Source organism: Pan paniscus, chromosome 4, assembly GCF_029289425.2.
Source record: "Pan paniscus chromosome 4, NHGRI_mPanPan1-v2.0_pri, whole genome shotgun sequence".
NCBI classification, from domain to species: Eukaryota; Metazoa; Chordata; class Mammalia; order Primates; family Hominidae; genus Pan; species Pan paniscus.
Genome location: NC_073253.2, coordinates 47778747 through 47796701, shown reverse-complemented (window position 1 = coordinate 47796701; position 17955 = coordinate 47778747). Strand labels below are relative to the sequence as shown.

Genomic DNA, 17955 nt, shown 5'->3' with positions numbered 1-17955 from the left:
TACTTGAATAATTGATCTCACCCCCCTTCCCTTCTTGGGCCGCAAGTGCCAGTAGCCCCGTATTTATTCTAGGCATAAAGGTTTTTTTCATTCTGGCATTCAGCCTGATGGTTGGCTCACGGCTTTTTCACAGTAGTGAAACTTACAGGGTGACACTTTCTGTAGGTAAACAACTCCAAGTCGACTTTCTAAGCTAGGCAAAGAGTCATGAAGAAACAGGCCTACTTACATAGCACACGAGGAAAATCACAATAGTCATTAGTCTTTCATTCATATATACACATTGACAACAAAGAATTACAAGATATATGCTAGCACCCTGAAAGAAAAGATAAAAAAGAGAACAATAAAAGGAAAATAAATTAACAATTCTAAGTTATATCTGAAAGATTTTGAAGATGTGCATCTATAAAAGAATGATATGTGGCCGGGCGTGGTGGCTCACACCCGTCATCCCAGAACTTTGGGAGGCGGAGGCGGGTGGATCACGAGATCAAGAGATTGAGACCATCCTGGCCAACATGATGAAACCCCATCTGTACTAAAAATACAAAAATTAGCTGAGTGTGTTGGCACGTGCCTGTAGTCCCAGCTACTCAGGAGGCTGAGGCAGGAGAATGGCGTGAACCCGGGAGGCGGAGCTTGCAGTGAGCCGAGATCGCGCCACTGCACTCCAGCCTGGGCGACAGAGCGAGACTCCGTCTCAAAAAAAAAAAAAAAAATTAAAAAAAAAATTTAAATGCATCTATGAATTGGCAAAGAAGGACTTAACTCCCAGGCCGAAACCAAAGTAAGGATGGGTACTCAGGGAAGTAAACTCTATGGACACAAATCTACAGATTCAGAAACCAAATGACATGCAAGCAGGAAAAATAATAATAAAATTTTAGAACACAAAAATAAAAGGGAAGATATTAAAAGCAGCCAGAAAAAACTCACAACATGTTATCATTAAGCAAGTAATAAGCAGACTGACAGCTGACTTTCAGCAGCAAAAAATGGAAGCCAAAAAGTAACAGAATGAACAGAATTCTATACTTCAGGGAAGTATCTTAAAGAACGAGGTCTGCTGGCTACAATTTCTTCAGCTTTCATTTCTATAAAAATGTCTGATTTTACCTTCATTTTATAATCATTTTTATAGGATATGAGATTCTAGGTTGTCATTTATTCTTCTTTCAATACTATAATATCCCCCATTCTCTCTGATTTGCATTAATTTTGATGAGAAATCAGCCATTATTCTTATTAGTGTTCCTCTGTGTGTAAGATGTCTTCTGTCTCTGACTGCTTTTACTTTTTTATCATTCTTTTTCAGTAATTTGACTACAATGTGAGTAGCTATCATTTCATTTTACTTGGTTTTTTTTTAAGTTATTGGATTTGGTGAGATTGATTATGGAAAAAAGAGAGAAGGCAAAATATTAGAAATGAAAGATGGAACATCATTACAGATCTTAGAAATACCTAAGGCATTATAAAGAGATAAACAACTTTGGGCCAGGTGCGGTGGTTCATGCCTGTAATCCCAGCACTGTGAGAGGCTGCCTGTAATCCCAGCACTTTGAGAGGCCGAGGCAGGTGGATCACCTGAGGTCAGGAGTTTGAGACCAGCGTGGTCAACATGGTGAAACCCCCCGTCTCTACTAAAAATAACAAAAATTAGCTGGACGTAATGACAGGCGCCTATAATCCCAGCGGCTCGGGAGGCTGAGGCAGGAGAATTGCTTGAACCCAGGAGGCAGAGGTTGCAGTGAGCTGAGATCGCACCATTGCACTCCAGCCTGGGCAACAAAAGCAAAACTCCATCTCAAAATAAAATAATAATAATAAAGATATAAACAACTTCATGCCAACAAACTTAGAACTGTATGTGAACAAAACAATTCACTAAACAAGCCTACTAACAAATGTAGCTACCTACAACAAATCTACGTAACTCCAAGGGCAGGTCAGTAGTTCTTGGAAAATACTTCTTGACACAAACCTCTGAATATTACAGGAAAGCTCTCAGTGCTTTTGTTTGTTTTTTTTGTAAAATCATTTAGAAACTCAAATTTTGCATGCCAAATAAAGCACAACTTAAAATTTGTGGTAAACACACCTGAGGTTGGGAGTTCGAGACCAGCCTGACCAACATGGAAAAACCCCATCTCTACTAAAAATACAAAATTAGCCAGGTGTGGTGGCACATGCCTGTAATCCCAGCTACTTGGGAGGCTGAGGCAGGAGAATTGCTTGAACCCGGGAGGTAGAGGTTGCAGTGAGCTGAGATCGCGCCATTGCACTCCAGCCTGAGCAACAAGAGCAAAACTCCATCTCAAAAAAAAAATTATAGTAAACAGAATTTAATATATTTTAACATTAATTGTTTATTTTCTATTCAAAGATTGAGGGCAAACCCAGTGCTTCAGATTTTCAAAGTATTTGGGCCAACAACTTCTCCACTAAAAGAATCTCATTGGGTGCCAATTAAACTTGTGGCTTGTAATTTCCATTTTAATTGTGAACAAGTCTGATTTTATATATTTGAGGTATATAATTCTATTTCATTGTTATTGCTTCTTGGTCTGCATTCAGCCTTAACCAATACAAAGATCATGACCTCTGCTTTTCTTTAGCCAACCGTTATTATTTTTAGACATTTTACGTCACTTTATTTATGTTCAGTATATAGTTAATATATCTATCATATACTAGAAACTGTTGTAGTTATTTCAACAGAAAGGAATTCAGTACAGGGACCTTGGCACTTATAAATCTCTGTAAGGGCTGGAGGATCAGGCTCTAAGGTGCACCTCCCTGGAATGACTCTCAAAACAATCTAACAAAACTAGCCTACTTGGGGAAGTGCTGTCTCTAACACAACTGGTAATGAGCTATTGCATCTGAAAGCTGCCCCTGCCGCTCTTGGCTCTAGAAATTCACCACCTTATCTGTATTCCAGGCATTGGAACTGCCACAAAACCCATCACATCCAGGAACAAACTATAATACCATAACTACAATCCAGCGACCAGGAATCTGCTGCCAGAACCTTTATGGAGCCATGCTACACCTGCTCCATCTACACTGATAAATATGAATACCCTGTGTCCCTCTTCTCAACACCTTTGGAGCATGGTCCTTGGGGTCTTTTATGCAGCTATAAAAACAAACAATGGGCAGGGAGCAGTGGCTCACACTTGTAATCCCAGCACTTTGGGAGGCTGAGGCAGGAGGACTGCTTGAGGCAAGGGGTTCAAGAGTGGTCTGGGCAACATAGCATGACCCCCGTCTCTATTAAAGAAAAAGAAAAAAGAAAAAAAGAAAAGAAAAGAAAGAAAGAAAGAAAGAAAAGGAAAACAACAAACAACCCCGTGCCTCCATAACCATGCTTATTAATAGAAGCAGCAGAGAGATTCAGAAACATGGCCACATTCACATGTCCACCTTCCAAATTTGACTCTTATAAAATTAAAGAATTAACCATGTGATCCAGAAATTCTACTCCTAGGCATTTACCCAAGAAAAATAAAAACTTTTCCATCTAGGACTTTCTTTTTTGCCCGTGAATGTTCTCAAATACTGCTTGTTGGATATGACATGGTACAACCAATTGGAAAATTCTTTGATAGTTTCTTCCAAAGTTAAGTGTATATCTGTCCTATAACACAACAAAATGCATTGATCTCAAAAACACAATATTAAGCGTAAAAGAGCATGACTTCCTTTATATGAATAGCTAGAACAGGCCAAACTAATCTATGGTGATAGAGGTAAAAATAATGGTTACCTTTGGGGAATTATTAAGTAGAAGAGACATGAGGTAGCTTTTTGGGATGCTGAACATATTTTATATCTTGTTCTGAGAGGTTGTTCTAAGAATTCATGGCTGGGTGCAGTGGCTCATGCCTGTAATCCCAGAACTTTGGGAGGCCGAGGTGGGTGGATCACCTGAGGTCAGAAGTTCGAGACCAGCCTGACCAACATGGTGAAACCCCATCTCCACTAAAAATACAGAAATTAGCTGGGCGTGGTGGTGAGCACCTGTAATACCAGCTACTTGGGAGGCTGAGGCAGGAGAATCACTTGAACCTGGGAGGTGGAGGTTGCAGTGAGCTGAGATTGTGCCACTGCACTCTAGCCTGGGTGACAAGAGTGAAACTCCGTCTAAACAAACAAAAAAGAATTCACAAAATCAAGGTTGGGTGTGGTGGGTCACGCCTGTAATCCCAGCACTTTGGGAGGCCAGCTGAGACAATTAGATCACCTGAGGTCAGGAGTTCGAGACCAGCCTGGCCAACATGGTGAAACCCCATTTCTACTAAAATATATATGTACATATATACATATATATGTGTATGTGTATACACGTGTATGTGTGTGTATACACGTATATGTGTATGTGTATATACATATATGTGTATGTGTATATACATATGTGTATGTGTACATATATGTGTATGTATATACATATATGTGTATGTGTATATACATATGTGTATGTGTATGTGTGTGTATATACATATATATGTGTATGTGTGTATATATGTATATATACACATATATACACATATATACACATATATATACATATATACACACACATATGTATATATACACACCTGAGGCCAAGAGAGACTTGACAAGCTCTCCACACTACACATCTCTGGCTGACTGTAGACTGCATGCATGTACAGGGAGACCTGAGAGGGCCTAGTAAGAAGTAAGACCTGGGACAGACTTCAAAACTACCTGAGTTGGAATGTACTCATAAACTCACATATAAACCCATTGACAGGGGTTGGAAATCCTATTGGCTTTAGGAATTTTGGTACAGCCTCAGACTGATCAGTGGCTGACCGCCAGGCTATGCAGGGGACAACACCTAGGAAGCAAGTTAAAACATAAGAAGAAATATATTTTTTTTTAATGTAGCAGGGACATTAATGCCCACACCACAGGGGAGGCAGGTTCAGTTATCGGTCTACTGCCTCTTGGCTCCAAATTCACCCTGTGAAAATGAATCTGAGTACTTTAAATATTTTTCCTTTGCCAGATGGCACAATGTCAAAATTTGTCAGTAGAAGGTGCTGGAGAATCATTACAACAGGAAAGGATTTTCCTTCCTGGTTGTGGTGTCTTTCACTGGGCAGCTCCGGTAGAATGCATGGTTTCACCAGAATACAGCCCCTATAGTGTACACGCTTGCCTAACACCATGCTTCTGTAGCATGGGCAGCTTCTCTAGTGCTAGGATACTGCACAGCATGTCATACAAAGATATAAAAGTCTTGAGCAACATTGTCAACCTGAGGGACATTTAAAAACACTCCACCCAACAGCATAATACACATTCTTTTCTAGTGCACACAGAACAGTCTTCAGAATAGAGCATGTGCTAGGCTGTAAAACAAGTCTCAATGAATTTAAAAGAACTGAAATTATACATAGTATGTTTTCTAACCAACACAAATTATAAATCAATAACAAAAAGAAATTTGGACCTATATCATAGGTGAGACATCTACTTCTAAGCAGCCTTGCCCAACACTATGAGAAATAAATGAAGTGTTTCTCACAGTGGTTAGAGGAAAATATGTACATTAAGTGACAATATCAGAAAACAAAAAGTCTCAGCAATGTAAATTCTACCTTAAACTAGAAGAAAAGAGCAAATTAAATCCAAAGCAAGCAGAACAAAAGAAATAATAAAATCAGGCCAGGATCAGTGGCTCACGCCTGTAATCCCACCACTTTGGGAGGACAAGGCAGGCAGATCACCTGAGGTGAGGAGTTTGAGACCAGCCTGGCCAACATGGCGAAATAATATATTTACTAAAAATACAAAAATTAGCTGGGCATGGTGGCAGGCGCCTGTAATCTCAGCTACTCGGGAGGCTGAGGTAGGAGAATCGCTTGAACATGGGAGGCAGAGGTTGCAGTGAGCCGAGATCATGCCACTGCACTCCAGCCTGGGCGACAGAGCAAGACTCCATCTCAAAAAATAAATAAATAAAACCAGAGTTAAAATCAATAAAATAGAAACAAAAAATAGAGAAAAATAAATGACATTTAAAGTTACTTATTTGAAAAGATCAACACATTTGATAAATCTTTATCTAGATCAACCAAAGAAAAAAGGAGGCACAAATTACCAATATTGAGATTGAAAGAAGCTTTGGGAGGCCACGGTGGGAAGATCATTTGAAGCCAAGAGTTCAAGACCAGCCTGGGCAGCATAGTGAGACCCTGTTTCTACAAACAATTTAAAAAATTCATTGGGCATGGTGGAATATCCCTGTAGTCCCAGCTACTCAGGAGGCTGAGGTGGGAAGATATCTTGAGCTCAGGAGTTCAAGGCTGCAGTGAGCTATGATCATGCCACTGTTCTCCAGCCTAGGTGACAGCAAGACCCTGTCTCAAAAAAATTAAAAAAAAAAATTGAAAGAGGGAACATCACTACTGACATTACAGAAATTGAAAGGACAATAAGGCATTTTAACACTTTTTTGCCAACAAATTATAAATTACATATTTACATATGAATTATATACTTGCAACATATAAAGATTACACACCATAATCATGTGGACTTTATCCTAGAAATATCACATAATCACATCATTTCAAAGCATTTGGAAAATCCAGCATTAATTTATGATGAAAACTCTCAATAATCTAAGAATATAAGGGCATTTCCTTACCTATTAAAGGGTGTCTTAAAAACTACAATATCAGCAAAATGCAGAGCTAGACTCATACTTAATGGTGAATCACTGATTGTTTTCCCCAAGGATCGGAAACAAGACAAGGATGTCTGTTCTTATCACTTCTATTCAACATTGTACTGAAGGTTCTAGTCAATGCAATGAGAAAAGAAAAAATAAAGGCATACAGATTAGAAGGAAAGAAAGAAAACTGCTCCTGTCGATAGACCATGTGATCCTATATGTAGAAAATCCAAAAGAATCAACATACAAGCTACCAGAACTAGTTTAGCAAGGTCTCAGAACAAAAGGATGGGGTACCGCTATAAAGATGCCCAAAAATGTGGAAGCAACTTTGGAACTGGGTAACAGGCAGAGGTTGGAACAGTTTGGGGTGCTCAGAAGACAGGAAAGATGTGGGAAAGTTTAGAATTTCCTAGAGACTTGTTGAATGGTTTTGACCAAAATGCTGCCAGTCTCTTTGCTAAATCTTTCCAATAACTTCCTCATCTTCATCTGAGATCACCTCAGCCTGGACTTCATTGTTCACATCACTATCCGCATTTTGGTCAAAACCATTCAACAAGTCTCTAGGACGTTCCAAACTTTCCCACACCTTCCTATCTTCTTCTGAGGCCTCCAAACTGTTCCAACCTCTGCCTATTACCCAGTTCCAAAGTTGCTTCCACAGTTTTGGACATCTCTATAGCAGTACCACCCTCTCAGTGGCACCAATTTACTGTATTAGTCCGTTCTCACACTGCTATAAAGAACTGCCCAAGACTAGGTAATTTATTTAAAAAAAAAAAAAAGAGGTTTAATTGACTCACAGTTCTGCATGACTGGGGAGGCCTCAAGAAATTTACAATCATGGCAGAAGGGGAAGCAGGCACTTTCTTCACAAGGTGACAGGATAGAGTGTGCGCAAGAACGAGGATGTGCCGCACTTTAAAACCATCAGCTCTCGTGAGAACTCACTATCAAGACACTAGCATGTGGGAAACCACCTCCATGATCCAGTTATCTCTCACCTGGTCCCTCCCCTGACATGTGGGGATTATAATTTGAGATGAGATTTGGGTGGGGACACAAAGCCAAACCATATCAAAGATCAGTATACAAAAATAATTGTAGGTTTCTACATACAAATAAGCAGTCCAAAAATAAAATTAAAAAACAATTCCTTTCCCAATAGCATCAAAAAGAATACTTTTGGAATAAATTTAACAAAGAAGTGCAAAACCAGTAGAACACAATACTGAAAGAAGACCTAACTAAATAGACATTCCATATTCACAGACAGGAAGCCTCAGTATTGTCAAAAGACAATTCTTCCTAAATTGACCTATGAATTCAATGCAATCCCTATCACAATCCTGGTGGAGTTTCTTAAGAAATGGATAAGCAGATCCAGAAAGTGAAAAGAACCCAATAGTTAAAACAATTGGAAAAGTAGAATAAATCTGCATGGCTTATACTACCCAATTTTAAAACTAACAAAACTACAGTAAGTAAGACAGTGTATCAAAGAGAGTCCAGAAATAAATCTTTCAACATATGGTCATTTGAATTTTGACAAAGGTGCTAAACAATTTAATGGGGGAATGTATAGTCTTTTCAATGAGTGGTGCTAGAACAATTTGATACCATATGAAGGAAAAAAATATATAGACCCATACATAAAATACACAACGTATAATTAAGGAGGGATCAAATACCTAAATATAAGATCTAAAACTATGAAATTTCTGGAAGAAAACACAGGATAAAATCTTTGTGATCTTGGATTAAACAAAGATTGCTTAGTTGTGACACTAAAAACATAATACACAAAATAAAACATTGATAATTCGAACTTCATCAAAATAAAAACCTTTTACTCTTTAAAAGATATCATTAAAAAATGAAAATAAAAGTTACAGATTGGGCAGAAATATTTGCAAGTCATATGTCCAGATTTGCAACTAGAATTACAAAGATTAGAATTACAACTAGAATTGCAAAAATTACAGATTTGCAACTAGAATTACAGAGTTCTTACAACTGTATAACAAAAGATAAAAGTCTTAATTTGAAATGACAAAAGATTTGAATATTTGAATAGACATTTCATCAGAGAAGAAATATGAATGGCCAATAAGCATATTAAAAGTTGCTGAACATTATTAGCCATTAGGGAAATGCAAATGAAAACCACAATGAGATACCATTACATACCCACTGGGATGGCTATAATCAAAAAGGATAATACTGAGTGTTGGTAAGGATATGGAGCAAATATAATGCTCTCACATCACTGGTGGGAATGTAAAATGGTACAGCCTCATTGGAAAACAGTTTGGCAGTTTCCTAAAAAGTTAAACCTAGGCCAGGGGTGGTGGCATGTGTCTGTGGTCCCAGCTACTAGGGAGGCTGAGGTGGGAGGACCAGTTAAGCCTGGGAGGTTAAGGCTGCAGTGAGCCATGATCGAGCCACTGCACTCTATCTAGCCTGGGTGACAGAGGGAGACCCTGTCTCAAAAAAAAAAAAAAAAAAAAAAGAAGTTAAACTTACCATATGACTCAGAAATTCCCCTCATAAATATCTACCCAAGAGAAACAAGGCTTGTATGTGAATGTTTGCAAGGGTATTATTCATATAGCTCAAACTGGAAACAATCCAAATGTCCATCAACTGATGAATAAAAACCAAAATGTTGAATATTCAACAATGGATTGCTATTCAGCAACAAAAATTAATAAACTACTGATACATGCTCCAACATGAATGAACCTCAGAAACATGCTCAATGATAGAAGCCAGACACTAAAGACTATATGTTGTATAATTCCATTTATATATACTTTCCAGCAGAGGTAAATGTATAGACAGAGACAAAAAGCATATCAGTGCTTGTAGGAGCTGGGTGTTACTGGAGTTGATTTACCTTATCAACAGCACACTTGAGGTGGTCTATGAATGTCTGCTGCTAAAGTTCTTAGAGGTTCCCTGGTCACCTCCTTTCCTAACATTTGTGCAATTCTTCCTGCAAATCTGTTAGGTACCTTAGTCTTGTAATATATTTTGTTTTCTTTTGTGTAGTCAAAGACTGTTAAGGTTTCTAAACATGCCTTAGTCACATCCCAAATCAAGATTTGGTTGTACAATTATTTCTTCCACTCCATGAAATACCCTGGCCATCATTGTGTACACTTTTTTTCAGTTTAAGTTAGAGTCATTTCTTTAGTAGTAAAAAGTAATGCCAATGATAAGGTTCCAGAGCTAGCCCACTAGAGACATCATGAATTGAGAGTTCTGGATCCTGAAAGGCAAAGTTCACGTGGTTTAGCACAGGAGAAGACTAAGAGTTTCTGCTTCAGTTTTGGAAGAGTACTACTCCAAAACACATTACACATGTGCATGCACACACACACACGCACACTTATGTATGCACAGTTCTCACTCTTTTTCTGATTATTTCTAGGACAACCTATTTAGCTTTCTTCTTAAGAATATAATCAGCACTCCTCTTTCAAACATAAGACTGCTTACAGATCTTTCCTTACCTGAAATTACTCCTAAATTATTCCCTACTGTCAAAATTTCCTTTCAGATTCCATAGAGTAGATTCATAGCAGATCCCACTCATTCAAAACCAAAACAAGAAGACTAACAGTCATCAAAGCCTCTTCTTGTAAGTACATCCCACACTTATTTTATATACTTTCCCAGCTCTAGCATTCTCTTCCTGTCCCTGTACACCCCAGAACTGCTCTCTCCAAAGTCACCTCCTGGTTCTCAGTCTAGTAAGTACCTAAAATCTATCATGTACATCTTTCTCTTGGTTTTTTCTGTTGCTTTATTTACTGGGGTTTAGTTTTTTGAATTTTTGGTTTCTGGTTGGCTCTTATGGGCCTGAGCCTCCTTGTGAGGAGCTCTTTTTATTTTTTTCACTGAAACTTTGCCATTACTATTCCTATGATGTTGTATTTGAAGGTGTTGTGTTAGCATGCAGATGAAATCAAGAGGCCTGGAGATAAAGAAATAGCTGAAAATTGGAGCCATGAGAATGATTACAGAGTTTGGAAGCAGAACATGGCATGGAGGTTGGAATTTTAAAATGTATCTCAGACGTCCATGGTAGAACAGTCACATTGGCCAGAGTGGCAGGGCTGGAATAGGCCCAGGTTTGGTAAGTTTCCCTGAGAGATTTATAGAGGGATACTGTTACCTCTTCTCCACACGAAAGAGTTTGAAACCAGCCTGGGCAGCATAGTGAGACCTCATCCTCTATAACAACAACAACAAAAACAACAATACCCCCCAGAGCCAAAAGCTTTTTCTTCCTTTAAATTTTGTGACTATCCTCCCTCCCAGTTTTCCTTGGGGCTTGATTTTTTTTTTTTTTTTTTGGCTATTTGTTGTATTTGTCTGTTTAATGTTGTCCACAGCACTTTTCCTGCTACAAACATTCCTGGTGTATCTATATCTCCTCCCAATCTTAAGTCAAGTGCTATATCTTAGTTCTAGACATTTTTCCTAAATTTCATTTCAGAATGTTGTCCATAAGGGATCTCAATATCTTCTGCTCTTTCCTCCCAAAGCTGCTCTTCCTTCATATTTTTGGACCTAAATTATGACACTGTTTACTTAATTCTCCAAGACATAAATCTAAACTCCTCCTTCTGCTTTACTATTAAGAGTAGATTAAGTCCATTAAGAATACTGCTTTTACAACCTTCTAAACCAGTGGTTCTCAACATGGGGTTTGCAGACCACAAGAAGGAGCTCACCTGGGAACTTGTTAGAAATTAAAATTTCAGGCCCCACTCCAGACTTATTGAACTAGAAACTCTGGGGATGGGACCAGCAATTTGTTGTAACATGCCCACGGGCTGATTCTGATGCACACTAAAGTCTGAGAATTGTTCAAAACTAGTTGTTAATCCGAGAGATCTATGGTTGGACTTCAGGAGGACCAGAAAGCATCAGTAATTGTAGCTAAAAGTGAGTTTATGTCCATATATATTTTTCTGAGTGGACAGCTTTTATTCCTTTTATCTTCAAATGAGTTCAGTGATTCTCAAATTTGGGGCTGTTCCTTGCTTTCCATTACTACCACCTCTTACCTTTGTTCATGACCTCATTATAGCTTATTCAGATTATTGCAATAACCTACCCAGTTTCTTTGCCTCTAGTCTGAACCCTTTCCAATGTATCTCCAGGTTGCAGTGACAGTTATCACTTTCTTTCTTTCCTTCCTTCCTTCCTTTCTTTTTTGAGACAGGGTCTTACTCTGTCACTCAGGCTGGAGTGCAGTGGCACAATCACAACTCATTTTCACTGTAGCCTCAAACCCCCAGGCTCAAGCAGTCCTCCCGTCTCAGCCTCCCCAGTAGCTGGGACTACAAGCATGCACCACCAGGCCTGGCTACTTTTTTGTTGTTATTGTTTGGTAGAAACGGGGTCTCTCCATGTTGCCCAGGCTGGTCTCAAACTTCTGGGCTCAAGCAATCCTCCTGCCCTACTCTCCCCAAATCCTGGGATTACAGGCATATGCCACTGCACATAGCCAGTCATTTTAGAACATGAATCTGATCAGGGTCACTCTTCAGCTCCGAGGTCTTCAGTGGCTCCCAGCTTATGATAAAGTAACCTCTACCGTGACAAATAATACCCTTCATAAAGGCTTATTCCTTTGCATGCATCTCTAGTCATTTTCAGCCCAGCAATAATAGACTTTGAATCTTCTGTACCTCACTCGAGCTCTCTTTTACCTTAACCCTGCCTTTGCACATTCTACATGCTCAGTCTGGAATGCCCTTCACTGCTCCTCCTTCCCTCCTTGCCTGGGTAATTCCTATTTGTTCAATATTCAGCTTAAGCAATATTTCTTCTGGGAAGTATGCCATTAGAACTAAGTTTAAGAGGCCCTCCTGTGTGCTCTGAATTCCCCCATGCTTATCCCTATGGTAATAATAATTCTCAAACATTTTGGTCTTGAGTCCCTTTACATTCTTAAAGATTATTAAGGACTGTAAAATGCTTTTATTACTATCCACATTATAAATTAAACCTGAGAAATTTGGTATTTTGAGATTCATTTAAAAATAATTATAAGCCCATTATGTTAATATAAATGACGCATTTTTTTCTTAGAAACCGAGATTGAAGGCAAAATGATGCATTTTTATGATAAAATATTTTTCCAAAAAATTGGTGAGAAGAGTGGCATTGTCTTACATTTTTCAAACCTTTTTAATGTCTGCTTTAATAGAAGACAGCTGAATTCTCCTATCTATGTATTCTTTATTTTTTTCCAACTTTTATTGTAGGTCCAGGGGTACATGTGAAGGTTTGTTACATAGATAAATTCATGTCATGGGGGTTTGTTGTACAGATTATTTCATCATCCAGGTATTAAGCCCAGTGCTCAATAATTTTTTCTGCTCCTCTCCCTCCTTCCACCCTCCACCCTCAAGTAGACCACAGTGACTGACGTTTCCTTCTTTGTGATCATGAGTTTTCTGTGTATTCGATCTGTTGTGATATGTTTTGGTTGAAATATATGAGGGAAATCTGATCTCATAAAGATAAGGTGTTGGAAAAGGGAAAACTACTTTATAGCCTTTCCAGATAGTTCTAGATATTATTCTTTGATACTGTACCAAACTTACGTGTGGTAGTTTCTTAGCCTTCATTGCAGTGTGGACTGAATCTGAAACCACATCAATTAAGCACTGAAATCCATCAATCTATCTTGCACATACCAGAGGCTTTTTGCCTTTGTAATGGCACCCACTGGCCATTTGGAAAATAGGTGTCCACTAAGTTGTAAAGATCACAAAAATGTTGACATATTTCATTATATAGTCAAAAATAAATTGTTAATATAATGCTTCTTTTACTAGAAAAGTCTTTAAGTACTGGCAAGCTGTCAAGCTCAAGTTGGTGGATACAAGTGTAATAAAATTTGTATTTTTAGGTGAAAATTCAAAGAATTACACTAGTGCTTTTTCCGGAGACAACCATTTCACTTGGGCATGTAGCGGCAGTAGTTCCCATTTTTTCACACATATTCTTTAAAAGACGTGTAAGCAAGGATGGATTTGAAAAAAAAATACAATTTTTAGTTACTTGTGAAGAACATTTTTAAAGTGAAACTAGCATATTTTAAGACCTTAAATGTTGTATGATGTGAAGAATACAAAATGCCACTACCAGTACAAGACTGGCGCCACTGCCTTGATTGCTGCTAAGGTGTCAGCAGTTTAATCTTTTACGTTACCAGTGCAAATGGCAACAAAGTGAAAAAGGTCAAGAAACTCTTAATATTATTATGAAAATCGTTTTGACCTTGCCAACTTTACTGAAAAGGTCTCGGTACCCTTAGGGATCTGCGGAGGGCATTTTGGGAGCAGCTGCCATGGACTCAACTACTGTTGTCTCTCATTAGGTTGCAAGTTCTATGTGAACTGTCTTTAACTGTCTGTTACGTGCCCTTGCCTAATAGTGCCTGGGACATAGCACTCAATAAACATCAACACCTGTGGAACGAGGGAATAAAAACAGGTTATAAACAACCCCTGCACAGCCTTCATCTTACTGGCTCTTTCCTTAATTCAACCTGAACCTACGCATTTTGTAAAATTTTGTTTTTTTCACAATTAGGACGCCTGCCAACTTTTAAAAATAGTTGGAGTTGGGGTGCTGCCTGTATGTGATAAGGCTGCACTATAGTTGGGTCAAGTGTTCTTCCGTGTTGTCCAAGAGTCATTCCTCCTTTACAGTCCCGCACCAGTAGGCCAGGCCGCTTGGTTTCCCAATCCGAGACCGGAAGGAACCGGGTAGACAGGAGCACAAGACTCTCATCGACTTTTGGGGAAAACAAAAACACCGAAAAAAATCCAGGCGGTGATACGAGCAGCAACAGCCCCAGTGACCCGGGAGCTGGAGGCCGCAGCCGCGCGAGAACCACCGGGTTGCCGGGGCGACGCTTCCGGCTGGCGCGCGCAGCCCCGGGAGCAGGGGAGTTGTGAAATGGGCGGCTAGATCTGCCCGGCGCTGTGAATTCGCCAGCGGGAGCGCGCTCGCGGACGCGCGTTCTCCGCTTTCCCGGCTCCGTCGCTGACGCGTCGTAGACGTTGGGGAGCGGGAAGGCAACGGCAGCGGGATCGGGATGAACAGCGGCGGCGGCTTCGGTTTGGGCTTAGGCTTCGGCCTCACCCCCACGTCGGTGATTCAGGTGACGAATCTGTCGTCGGCGGTGACCAGCGAGCAGATGCGGACGCTTTTTTCCTTCCTAGGAGAAATCGAGGAGCTGCGGCTCTACCCCCCGGAGTAAGTGCTGGAGCTCGGCTGGGGGAGGGGCGCGGGCGCCATAGAGACCTCGGGAGCCGAGGCGTGGAGGAGAGCGCGGACGCGGGCGCGCGGTGCATGTCACGTGATCTCCCGGGCTTACCTTGGTGCCCATATTTGATTAGGGCACCCGGGTTCCGCCGTCCTGCTCTCCTTAGTCGGATTTGGGGGTTTAACTACTGCACGGAGCCCTTACCAAGGATTTAGAATGGTTGCCCTTTCCGTGCCTCCGGGACTTGTGTTCGCTGCTGGGTCTTCGAATTCCGTGCACCCACCCTCTTATTTCCCCCCGAACTTAAGATGGCCGCAGGTGGGCCCGGAACAGCCCTCATGGCAAACGTCTCAGAGCGTTTTTCCACTCTGAAAATCGCGGAGACCGCGCCTGAGCCACAGTCCAGTTTTTTAAGGCCTTGGTGTCAGGCCGTTTTGCTGACGAGAAAGCCTGCTGCTGGTGACAAGATGGAACTGGGGCTGTGTTTGTTTCCCAGGACGGTCGCACAAACTTAGCATCTTGGTTTATCTAACCGAGCGCATCCATGTTCCCAAAGATCATGTCTGTTAGCCCTTTTGACAGCAGATTAAATTTTCCTCCTGAAAGGTCACACTGTCCCAAAGCTTTCAGAAAAAGTGTAAGTCGGTGCAGGGTTATCCCTCCCGTATACATTTAAAGTCCAGATCTTGGCTGGCATTCACAGCTCGCGGCCACTTCCCAGATAGTGTATTTTGGAATGGTAAAATTTCCCTCGTACGATATTATTTAGAAAACTCGCAAGGGGTTTGTAGGTTGTTCACATTCTTGCACACAAACTTTTTTTTTTTTTAATGGTAGATCTTACAATATTAAGATCCTCCGTTTTTTGTTCATTATATCAAAATCCTTTGAGGGAAGGGGTAATTGTTACCCAAGATTTATTTCTTTAAAAAAATTTTGATTTATTTCGTAGTGATGCATTTAGACCTATTTTTCTTTAGTTTTCTATCTTAGGTTATAACAGTGCTGTTGCATAACTATATAAAAGTTGTGTGGATATTTAAAATTTACTTTTTAAGTTTTTCTTCTCTGCTTTTTGTTTTGGAATATTTCATGCATACAGAAAAGTTGAAAGAGTAATACATTGAACATCCATGTTCCTTTTACGAGCATTTTGTCTATTTTTGGCTACAGTTGATTATTAAAGTTTCCCCAGTTATTTTAATAATGCTTTTTTGTCTGCTTTTGATCTAGTATGTAATTAGATACACTGTCTCCCTTGAATATGCCAAGTAATCCATGTATTAATAGTTATCTCCTTTAATCTAGGACAGTCCCGTCCCCTTTTAAAGATTCTAAAGTCGTGACATTGATATTTTGTTTTGTAGTTCATTTTGTCTTGTAAAATGACTCATAATCTGAGTTTATATAGATGAGATATATAGATGAGGTATATAGAGATATGTGTATATATATATCTTTATATTCGTGACGAGATTCAGGTAATACATTTTTGACAAGAATACTGCATAAGTGCACGCACGTACATTTTGATTGATTAACCGTGGCATTATTGCTTTAATTATCTTAACTTTTGGAAATGCTTTCAGCCATCTCAATTTAAGTTCTCAGAACATTTCTTAATAGTTGAGAATAATTGAGAATTGTTTGGGGGAGTGCCGTATCCTGCAGGCATTGGAATCAATCAGTAAAATACTTTGTACATGAACCTTTGTAAATCTTGCTTTCAAGGCTGTGGTAATAAGGTATCTCATAGGTAGAAGAAATATATTGGAGAATGTTCTTCATTACCAACATAATATTTATTTGGTTGAAACCTGGGTTTGGGTGACAACACATTGCCATAACTGACAGTAATGGGCCACTTTTTTGAAATCAGATGTTATTGGAGTTTAAAAGTCAAAGAGAATTAAAAGTTCTTCACTTAAACATATGGAAGATTACGGTAGTGTATTTCACAAACTGTAACACATTAAGCAAAATTGTTGCATACGTGTAATATATATAGGCCAGGCAAAATCCTTAACTAGTTTTTCCCTAAGTGCAATACTAGATCCCTCATTCATGTTTTGCAGCAATACTGACATGCTTTATTCACAGGTTTTCTGCTTCGTAATGAAGTTGTCATTGCCTGGTCCTTATATTAGAAGATGTGTTTGCAAATTTGGACTGAAATGGATACAAAATGCAATAGTAGTAGTTGTATTGAAAATATATTGTTTTGCAGTGTCACATAAATTATTTTATGACATCTTTAGAGCTGAGTAGAAACTTAAATTGTTTTAAAATTGGAAATATATTTATTTTCAAATACATATTTCCAGGTATATTGGAAATACATTAATAGAATGTGAAAATAGTTTCTCATTAAAATTTTATGATTGAGCCAGGTGTGGTGGTGTGCACCTATAGTCCTAGCTACTCAGGAGGCTGAGGTGGGAGAACAGCTTGAGCCCAGGAGTTTGATTCCAACCTGAGTAACATATTGAGACCCCTATCTCTTAAAAAAAAAAAAATGACTTAAATGACTTAAGTTGCTAATATGAAAATTCAGATTTTAAATTTAATTCTTTTGGCATGATGCAGTGGTTGAATTTCATCTTTATTTTTTAAACGTTAAGAATTTTTTAAGGCTAGGGAATTCTTGTGAACATTCACTGTAAGCATTAAGAATTCTTATTTGTAGTTTGTCATCCTTTTTTTGTGCTGCCAGTTGGTAAATATGTAGAATTACTATTAACCTTTTGCACAATAAATCAATCTCACAGCTTGTGAAACTTTCTTACACAAGTAAGAAATCCTTGTTGTTTTTTCAGTAAATTTTTCATTGAGGTTTAATGTACCTACAGAGAAGTGCACAGGTCGTAAGCGCAGGTTGGTGAATCTTTACAAAGTAAACATACCTATATAACCAGCACACAGTCAGGATTATCTG

At 39.2% G+C, this 17955-nt stretch overlaps 1 protein-coding gene across 2 annotated transcripts in view; it reads left to right on the top strand.

Moving 5' to 3' along the window:
* The first annotated feature begins 12967 nt into the window (after positions 1-12967).
* SREK1 (splicing regulatory glutamic acid and lysine rich protein 1) overlaps positions 12968-17955 on the top strand; it is a 38376-nt gene continuing 33388 nt past the window's right edge. For both annotated transcript variants that reach the window (XM_008957581.6, XM_003806797.6), the window contains exon 1: positions 12968-15010. In XM_008957581.6, coding sequence (XP_008955829.1) covers positions 14850-15010 — 161 coding nt within the window. In that variant the 5' untranslated portion in view covers positions 12968-14849. The remainder of the gene's footprint in view (positions 15011-17955) is intronic.